The 10,500-nt window shown below is 46.3% G+C and overlaps 1 protein-coding gene across 1 annotated transcript in view; it reads right to left on the reverse strand.

Annotated features, from left to right (window-relative positions):
- Positions 1-2,465: 2,465 nt before the first annotated feature.
- The window catches only part of HS3ST3A1 (heparan sulfate-glucosamine 3-sulfotransferase 3A1), an 85,758-nt gene continuing 77,723 nt past the window's right edge, over positions 2,466-10,500 (reverse strand). The window contains exon 2 of the mRNA XM_066364917.1: positions 2,466-3,618. Within this exon, the coding sequence (XP_066221014.1) occupies positions 2,967-3,618 (652 nt within the window). The 3' untranslated portion in view covers positions 2,466-2,966. The remainder of the gene's footprint in view (positions 3,619-10,500) is intronic.

Here is a 10,500-nt window from a genome sequence, read left to right on the forward strand (position 1 = left end):
TCCCAGGTTATTAGAATACAATGAATCATTTTAAAAACTTATCTGGAGAGTTTATACACCATACACGGCACCTCAACAGTAAAGTGCTGAGAACGATGGTGTAGACCGCCAGCCGTTCTTCCAGACAGACAGCTCTCTGCCTCTAAGTAAAGGGGTCAGTAGGCGCGGCTGTGGAGCAGATGGGGAGACGGAAGGATGGTTGGTTGAGGTGTTCGAATCAAGAGCAACACCTATTATTTGACATAGCGAAATGGACACAGAAATCTGAGGTCCAGTCCATGAACAGCAGGATTAAGTGCCACACAGAAGGAGAAATGGAAAATTTCCATCCTGGGAGGAAACTTAAGAGTACACTTGACTCTAGATCTTAATATATTTTTTTTCCCCCTGGGATCTATAACTTCCAACACCTTTATGAAATCTTAGACCTTAGAAGGTTTTCCTGGAGTGCTATTTGGTCATTCACTTAAAAAATAATAATACAAACAAACAAACTACATGCAAGAAGAGATTCTTTGTACTCAATTCTGTTTTTTTTATTATTGTTATTATTTCTTAACACACCAAAAAAAAAGATGAAGATCGCCGAATACAGTTGTATCCTTGTGCAAGCTACTTTTGCATAACGTTTATCAAAGAATCAGAAACACAAACAAAACGAGTTAAGAAGAAAAAAAAAACGATGAAAAGAGCTGGACGTGAATATCTGGCTGGCAGTGACAATCCGAATAGAACAAAAACAGGCTGTGACACTGGAAAACGGAGGGCACGGAGGAAGTCCATAGGAGAAAAGGGACCCGGATTGGGGGGTGCACTTCACTCCGGAGGTTGCGAGTTTAATACACAGAGCCAAAGATTTGGAGCAATGATGGGACATCTAGAAACTTCACTGGCTTTCCCCCCATTGTTTTAATTCTGTGTTAGGCTTCTCAAGAGATACTCACTGCCTGACCTGTGGGGGCGCAGTGGATAAAGCGTCAACCTGGAAACACTGAGATTGCCGGTTCAAAACCCTGGGCTTGCCTGGTCAAGGCACATATGGGAGTTGATGCTTCCCGCTCCTCCCCCTTCTCTCTCTCTCTCTCTCTCTCTCTCTCTCTCTCTCCTCTCTATAATGAATAAATAAACTCTTAAAAAAATAAAAAAAAAGAGATACTCACTTCACCTAATGCAGCATCTGTGGCAAATGAAAATCGTACTGCATAATTAAAACAGCGTTCGTCTTTTTTTGATTGACAGCATTAGGAGAGAAAAAAAGAATGCTACTTTAGAATCCGAGAGCATTTGGTTCTTTAAAATTGGGCGGGTAGGGAGAAGTGAGATTGGGAGACATCTTCCTCTTGGGTTAAAACTTGTAATCAAACGTTGCTGACAGACTAACGGCACACGTTTTATATATTTCGGGCATATGTGCTCCTCTCCAAAACAATTTAACTCCATTTAATCCGAATCTTGTTAACCCCACTCAGAGAAGAAAGAAATTCTTTTAATAAATGATTGAATTCATTTGAGCGTTTAAAAATGGGGGAATGGACAGAAACAGATGGGAGAAGAGGAAAAACCACCATTTTTATCCCCATCTGCATTTCTAATACTATTTCCCAAATATCAATGCATATTAGGTTATAAAAGGTATGAATAAGAAATGTGGGGAGGGGATAAAGTGTCAAAGTGACAGCCCCCCCATGAAAAATAAGGCCATTGTAAACGCTATTTATTGATATATTTTTAGTGCTAGCTCCAAGGTTAGAAGTGTGATATTAGGAAGAGAAGCAGATTTTTTGTTGTTTTTTTTTGTTGTTGTTGTTTAAAGAAAAAAAGAAATAAAAATGAGATTCATATTTGCAAGCTTTTATAGAAATGGGTTTTTCTTAGTTAAAGAAATAGGACACTCAAGTCAAAACAACAAGTAGATAGCTGTGCCCCTAACACACTTGGTCCTGTTGCCAGGGCGACTGTCTACCTTGTTCTCCATACAAGAAGCCAGCCGTTTCTCTCAACTCCAGTCAAGCCAATACTGGCTCTTAACAGGTGTTGTGTTCAGCTCTGAGTGGCTTCCTTGAGATGCTGGGGAGTGTGACTGAGGACCAGAGGGCTAGCCCGGAGCTGGAAAAGCGGTAGGAAACCTTCTCTGTCCCATCTAGGTCCTTGCCAACCGAGCTAACCATTTTTAAAGGTACAGATTCTTACTTCCCAGTCTCCTGGGAAGGGTGGTAAGCAACAAGGGGATGACGGGGGTTTGTCCAGGATGCACCATCTGGCTCTAAGATAAATTATTTAACCTCCCTGAGACTCGGTTTCCTTATCTGTAAAATGGGGATAATAATCTCTGTGGACCATGTTCTGAGACCACATAGCATGATAAGAATCAAGTATGCATGTGCATATATGTGTGTGTGTGTGTGTGTGTGTGTGTGTGTGTGTGTGTGTGTGTATATATATATATATTTTATTGGAACGCATTGTGATAACTGAAGCAGTATACGACCAGACCAGTCTTAATTACTTGGGAACCAGTTTAAGAAAAAAGTAGCTCAAGAAAAAAAAATAATAATAATTAAAAAGAGAGCTACTTAAGGCTGGAGAGCAATGTCCTCTGGGTCTTGTACGACCGAGAAATGGACTGACCCTCAGCATCCTCTCAAAGTCTCCACGGCCTCTGACCCTCTCCCTTTGTCATGATGTCTAGGAAACCGAGAACGGAAATTGAAAGTTGAAAAGTACATATTTAGACCAGCGACGGTTTTCCTGCTTCCTTTACCCAGACAGCGGTGGATGTGAGAACCACCTGTGAACACTCCCTGGAAAACAAACAAACAAAAAACCCAAAAGAAAAATAAAAAACAACAAGAAAAGAAATGATCGAAAGAAATAGATGTTCAGCACACATATGATTAACCTGCCTTTTCCTCAACCGATCGGTAAAAAAATATATTATATCTTCTTTTATTTTTTTTCCTTTTTCTTTAAAAGGTTCTTTTGAAATGATCCTGTGATGCCGCGTCCCAGCCGAAGTCGTGGCCGGTCATCTGGTAGAACTTGCGGTTGAAGGGCCGGTAGAAGTCGCGCAGGCGCTGCAGCGCGGCGCGCTCGATCTCGGGGTGCGCGCGGCCCTTGGTCTTGCCCAGGCAGTGCGGCTTGCTGCTGCCCTCGGCCTTCTTGAGGCAGGGGAAGCCCTTGGTCTTGTTGAAGTAGAAGTGCTTGTCCGTGATGATGCGCTTGAGGCCCAGGAAGTCCTGCACGCGGCCCAGCTCGCCGGCCGGGTCGCGCACCAGCCGCTCGCCGCTCACGAAGAGCATCTGGCGCAGCGGGAAGTGGCGCAGCCAGTGCTCCAGGTGGCGCGCGTACAGGCCGATCTGGATGGCGCTCCACGACGTGTCGATCAGCCCCGCCGAGCGGTTCCGGAACGTCAGGCTCTCGAACGGGGGGATGTCGGGCCGCTTGGACAGCGTCTGCGTGTAGTCCGAGACGGCCCGGGTCACCGGGTCGCGCACCACCACGATCAGCTTGGTGTCCTTGGACATGGCCGAGATGCGCGCGGGGGCCTCGCGGGTGACGAAGTAACTGGGCGTCTTCTCCATGGTGATCTGCCCGTCCAGGGTTCTGGGCATCAGGTCCCTGAGGACAGGAAGGGGTTAAAAAAATAAATAAGTAAGGAATCGTAGAGGCTGAAAACTGAGTGACTTCCCCTGGTTTGCACAGTCAGCTCATTCCAAGAAAGGGAATGTGTGTGTGTGTGTGTGGTGGGGGGGGGGGTGGAGTCCTCGGTGACCCTAGTCTCCACTTAGCGCATTTGCTGGAGTTCACCACACTCACTCCCATAAAAATCTTAAAAAAAAAAAAAATGGAGACATGAGTGTTTTCAGGTTACACCTGTTCGCCTTGTACTTAGGGACTCCGTGGGCGAACCTTCCAGCCTAGCCTGGAACAATTCTTTAAGAAGGCAGAGAGGCCTGCAACAGATCCCGTACCCTCTACATCAGCTGCTTCTCGAGATGAAACACCTGTAGTGCAGGTAGAATCATCTCCAGCCTCTCCTGCATGTTCCTTAGGCAACCCTGAGTCACCTGACCCAGTGTCTCCAGCACCTTCTGAGCTTCTCCTGCCTCTCCAGCTTCCTCCACCCCATAGGTCCCTCTCTCCCACCTTGCCATGTCCCTTCCGGTGTGCAAGCCAACCACAGGAATAAAGGTCAGGAAATTATTTTTACACTCATTTTTTGGTCATTTTTTTCTGTTATTACAGTACAGTGTACAGGGCAGTATATTTACATCCTTTTCCTTTTTTCTATGGCTTAGTTGTGTTTCTTTGTTCTAGAGTATGATGTTAAAACTGTGTTAGGATAGGTAAGTGACTTAAGCTAGGGTGTGTTTTGACTTACACCAAAATTCAGTTACGTCACTGTCGTGGGAATGGAACTGTGTCCTAAGCCGAACACCCCCAGTGTATGCGTATTTTGGAGCCAGAACTACCTGAGTTGCAATTCTAGCTCTCCTCTCACTAGATGCACGACTGCCAACAAGTTGTACAAACACTGTGCACCTCCTCTCCCTTGTGTATTTAATGAGAATAATAACATCAACACGTCATTGTTGTGATGATTAAATGAGTTAATATACCTCAGTAGCTCGAGAGAGTGCTATGTAATTTTTATTTTTCATTATTATCAACCCATAATGCTGTAAGAAAATAACCTTGATCAAATTCTTTAGGAAAATTAGAATATAGCAATAAACACAATTATACTGCCATGAGACGATATTAAAATACCCTGAACCCTTTTTTTTTTATTGATGTTTTATTCTAATTTCGTTAACTCGATGCTTAGTTCATGTATTTTCAATCTCTCTTCTCATGTTAAAAAAAAGAAGAAGCATTTTGAGGTTACTAATTTCCCTTTAAGGAAGCCTTAACCAAATGCCACATCTTTTGACATGTACCGTTGTCATTTTAATAACTTTATAAACATTGAGGAATTACACCTGTTATTTTCTTTTTGGTCCAAACATTATCTAGGATTGATTCTTTATTTTTATTTTGAATTCTAGTGGTTGATTTGTTAAGAAGTTGTGTTTTGTGTGGTTTTTGTTTTTTTTTTGGCAATTTTGTTATTAATCACTAATTTGTCTTTCCAATAAATGAATATACTTTGTGTTGTGTGAGTTTGCTTTTGCTGACTTTCTATGATTTTGTCCCATCTCTACAATTTCCAAGCTGCATATTATGAAAAATTTCAAACTTACACAAAAATACAAAGAACTCTTACATAACTTCCATGTGCCTTACAAAGAGGTCCTAAAAGTAAGAACTAGTGGCCAATTTGATTTCATTGATAACTTTTCCATTTCTATCTCTCTACCTTCCCAATGGATTCCTTTGAAGTCTGTCTCAAAGATCGTATGAATTGGTTTTCAAACATCTGCATTGTACCGGGCGCAAATTCTCCAACCTTTGTGGCCCCAACATAGCCTTAGTTTAATGATGCAGGTTTTCTCCCATTTTTGCTTTACTTTGATATTGTAGTTAGGTTATCTTTACACTCTTTTGGGATAATTAAATGTCTGATACCTGTTGCTATTTGTTTTAGAAGAAATCTGTAGTACCCTTTTCAAAAGAGCTTTTTTTTTAATTGAGAAGAGGAGAGATAGTGAGACAGACTCCCACATGTGTCCCAACTGGGATCCACCTAGCAACCCCTATCTGAGTATGATGTTATGCCCATCTGGGGCTGATGCTCGCAACTGAGCTATTTTTAGCACCTGAGGTGGAGGCTCCATGGAGCCACCCTCAGTGGTCAGGCTGTCATGCTCAAATCAATTGAGCCATGACTACGGGAGGGGAAAAAGAAGGGGTGGAGAAGCAGATGGTCACTTCTCCTGTGTGCCCTGACTAGGAATCGAACCTGGGACTTCACATGCCAGGTCGATGCTCTATCACTGAGCCAACAGGCCAGAGCCTCAAAAGAACTTGTAATGTGCCTTATTCTCCATTTTTTAAATACACTTTAAGGTCTGGGTAATATTAAGTAACAAGTTCAGTGTTGACACAAGCCAACGCAGCTATTACCCCCTGAGCTACTCTGGTACCCCTATGAGACAGGGACTCCCAGACTTTGTTACTGTGTATCTCCCCTCAGTGGACTTACAAAGCTGGCTAGGCCTACCTACTTTGGAAGCTGAGCTTACACTTTCCTAAGATAAGCCAGGACACCCATCCACAAACTGTTGGGACTGGCGTTGGGAAGGAAATCTGACCAAATGTGTGAAAAAGTTTCGGACTGTAAAAGCAAACATCAGCTAGCACTAATGTGGTAAGAAAGATATTGTTGGTTTAAAAAAAAATAGCCCTGGCCTGTTGGCTCAGTGGTAGAGCATTGGCCCGGTGTGTGGATGTCCTGGGTTCAATTCCCGGCCAGGGCACACAGGAGAAGTGCCCATCTGCTTCTCCACCCTTCCCCTTTCCCTTCCTCTCTATCTCTCTTCCCCTCCCACAGCCAAGGCTCCATTGGAGCAAAGTTGGCCCCGGGGCTGAGGACAGCTCCATGGCCTCCACCTCAGGTGCTAGAATGGCTTTGACCACAACGAAGCAAGGACCCAGATGGGCAGAGCATCGCCCCCTGGGGGGCATGCCAGGTGGATCCCGGTCGGGCGCATGCAGGAGTCTGTCTGACTGCCTCCCCACTTCTAATTAATTAATTAATCAAAAGTCAGCCTTCCTGCCCCCTTTCCTAGAATCTTTTGACTTTTAACCATTTGACCTCCTGTGTCGGCCAGGGAAGCGGAGGTAACACACTTCCCTCCGGAGCTGGGGAGCTCCTGGCCGGAGAGCTTGGCCTTCCTCCCCTCTGCCTCTGGGGGATGGCGGGTCCCCGCCAGTCCAGCAGCAGAGAGGAGAGCTGCAGAGTGTGCGAGGCCAGAGGCCATTCTGCTAATATCTCTGAAAAAGAGAAACCGTATTCTAAATGATCTCAGTGGCCTAGGAAAAATAGCAATCCCAAAGAGGGGGCGTTAGAAGAGGGAAGAGCTAAAATAGAAATTCAGCAGGAAAACACATTAATGACTGTCATCCACAGGATGAGAAAAACGGACTGGCTTCGCGTGGGAGGGGCGGGGCGGGGGAGTCCAGGTTAACTATAAACGGACTGCAGCCTCCTTTTCTCAACAAGGACAAAGTGGTCGTCTAAACAAATCTTTAATTAAGCTTCCGTTGTAAGGAACGGTAGCTTTGTATATAAAAGGGCTCACAACAGTTTTCTTAAAATAGCAACCCCCTTCCGTTTCTTTATTCCTTTTCTTGTTGCTATTTGAATGTTAACGTTCAGAAGAGAGTTCATCTATCACCTAAAATGAAATGCACGTATAATCTGGAAAACCTTGTTCCAAAGAGTTCAGGAGAATGTGGAGACGGTCCTCCCTGTCCTGGGCGAAGTGTATAGAGTGGCTCTACTCAGTGTAAGAGCTTGGGCCTGAGACGGGCAGTGAATGCACCAGCCCAATGACAAGGGCGTTGGGAAAGAAGGAGACAGGTTATCGGAGCAGCAATGCGAGGATCTCCGAGGTTTGCCTGAAGACATAAAAAGTCAGGGTGGGGAGTGAGAAATTCAACTGGAGGAGGGGAAGGGTGCCTCCTAGGAGGCCTTAGTTTCCGGGCTAACCATGTGGGCTATTGCGAATTCAATACCACTAAGTAGCAAAAAAGGACAAAAAGGATTTGAAGCTGTTTATAGGTAGTAAGTATTAGGGATGGGTAGATGGGTAGAACCCCCAAATTACAAGAAAAAATCAGAGAAACATATTCGTTCTCTTCTGAAGAAGACCAGGATAAGAAGGGATTTCACAAGCAAATTAGGGATTATTGTAAGGCAGGTGGTACACGGTCGATCTTTGTCCCTAAAAAAAAACAACAAAACCCCCCCCCACACACACAACAAGAATTCCGAGTAACTGAAAGGTAGAAGCAACATGCGTGACTGAGTGGATAAGTAAAGTGTGGTATAGACACACAGCAGGGTATTCTTTGGCACATGCCCCAACATCGCTGAGTCCGGAAGACAGCAGGCTGAGGGACACAAGCCAGCCACAGAAGGACAGGTGCAGTATGACTTCACGTAGACCAGGGACCCAGAGAAGCTAAATTCCTGTACACGGAGAGCGAGGTGGTGGTTGCCGCGAGGGGGGGGGGGGCGGGGGACGGACGGGACAGGGAGCGAGGAGTTGTTTGCTGAGTACAGCGTGGTTTTCATTTTGCAAGAGGAAGAGTGACCCGTGAGGAATGTAGAACGTACCCCATGCTTCTGAACGGCACACTTCTGAACGGTTAAGATGGTCCATCTCCTGTGACGACTATTTTACCAGGACTTATTTTAAAAAGAACTCCCCAAAGAAACAGGGACTCTCCCGTGGCCCCTGCAGAATCTAATTAAATGCAAGGATCCCTTCGGCGTTGACGATAATCGAGCTTTCGTACCGGGTGCTGGAGGAGGCCGCGGTTCGTCTTCCTCTTGCTACACCGAAGGGGGAGGGAACCATTTGTAACTCTACGAAATGAGACGCGGAGGCCTGTGGCTGTCCCGGCTTGCTCCCAGTCGGGGGACCACGAGTTAGTCATGTAACTTCTGACATCTCAGTGGACTCACCCACCTCACTAGAAAGAAAATCAAGCCAAGAGTTTGCAACATCAGGACGGTAAACGGGGTGTCGGCGTGACCATCGCTACAGGGTTGTTCCCAAGCGCTACAGGGGTGTTCCCAAGAAAGTGGCACCTGGTGTTCCGAACCCCCAGCTCCCAGGAGAAACCAAGTCAGTGCCTATGACGAGAGGAGACGCGACAGCCTCCAGCACGCTCCCGGGAGATCTGTGAGAAATAACAGAGGCGAGACAGCTAGACTCAGGACGCATCTATTACAGACCCACGCCTGATGTACTTACTCCCGGCATCTCACAACAGCGGGAGCTAGAACTGCTGTCACAGTTTCACGGATGAAGAAATCGGCTCAGAGAGGCAATGGGACTTGCCCAAGAAACCCAGCAATGTGCTCGGGCACAGAATGAGAACCCAGATCCCCTCGGCTCTGACCTTCCCTGGACACCCAGGAAACACCAGCGGCGGGTGCTCCTCCGGTTGACGTGACTGGGCCACCTTTGGCCTTTTGTCAGAACACACGAGTGTGTAAGGCACCACTTCCCTGTTTATCTGAGTGCAGAGCATCCTGCCTGCAGTGTCGCAAGGAGGTAAGCCACATGCCGTGTCTGTCCCACTGGTCCTTCTCCCCGGGAAGGGCCTGCTGCCCTTCCGTAAGTCTCCAAGCTGTAATGCAGACGTAATTCACCCTGAGGAATAAATAAATCTGGCCCGTGGACAGACATTTCTTTCTTTCTTTCTTTCTTTTTATTTTTTTAAAGTCTGTAGAACCAAAAAGAACCATGTGTCTGTTTTTGAAAGCTTTTTGGGAAGACTTTGGCAGTAAAAAAAACCCCACCCAACTAAAGAACTCTAGGAAAAGCATGCTCTTTTCATGGTCATAGCGGGAAGGGAGTCCCCGGGGGCCCCTCACTGCGTGGGCCTGGGGCAGAAGGAAGGCTGAAACCGCTGGTCTGTCAGCCGGCCTCCCCTGGGGCCCAGCCCCAATCACATCAATATTTATCTTCCTGCTGTTGTTGTGGGGGGACCCCCACTCAAAACGTGACTTGTGAAGCTGGAAAGAGCACTCCCCTTCAGGTGTTGTCTGATCTGGCTTCCGTGGAAGAAGACGTATGCTTTTAAACCAGCCCCACAGCGACCGAATCCAGAGGTACAAGTCTAACCGTCAAACCGCTGTCAAGATAAGTCACGCCGTAAACCTAAAAGCTGGTCCATCTCCCGGAGCCGGTGATCACGGGCTCCTTCTAAATCTCCGGGCCATCCAAAGAGAGAAAGAGAAAAGGACACTTCTTCCTCTTCACCAGGCTTCTGACGGAGGAAGAGTATTGATTTCGAGAAAGTAACCCCATGTCCCCCGGCACTCTAGGCGAGGAGAGAAGAGTCGAGGGTTCTTGGCTGATAACTTTGGGGGAACCGCCTCTAAAGGCAGAAAACACGCCTGGGTCCGGGGCAGAGAGAAGAGCCATCGGGAAAGGGAAGGGGCAGGTGTTATCTCTGGGCCATAAATTCAAGCAACCACGCTTGGTGTGTGTGTCGGACCCCATCGGTCCCCAGACAAGCCTGCACGCTGGCGCATTCCATGACGCGGGAAGTGCAAACACAGACCACGAACTTAGAAGCCTCGTTGCTTCACTCTCTGATTTCCTCCTTCTCAGTTTACTTGATTGGGGAATATGTGCATTCATAAGACTGACACGAACATTTCGGACCCCGTTGTGTTACCCTAACCTTTGTTTTAAAATGCTGTCTGGCTCCTGGAAACCAAGGTGTTTCCTCCAGCGTCCTATCCAAGTATCAAAGAATATCCAGAAAATAAACAACAACATAAAAAACTAAAATTCATTGACAAAACTAACAATG

The sequence above is a fragment of the Saccopteryx leptura genome, chromosome 2 (assembly GCF_036850995.1).
Source record: "Saccopteryx leptura isolate mSacLep1 chromosome 2, mSacLep1_pri_phased_curated, whole genome shotgun sequence".
Classification (NCBI taxonomy): domain Eukaryota; kingdom Metazoa; phylum Chordata; class Mammalia; order Chiroptera; family Emballonuridae; genus Saccopteryx; species Saccopteryx leptura.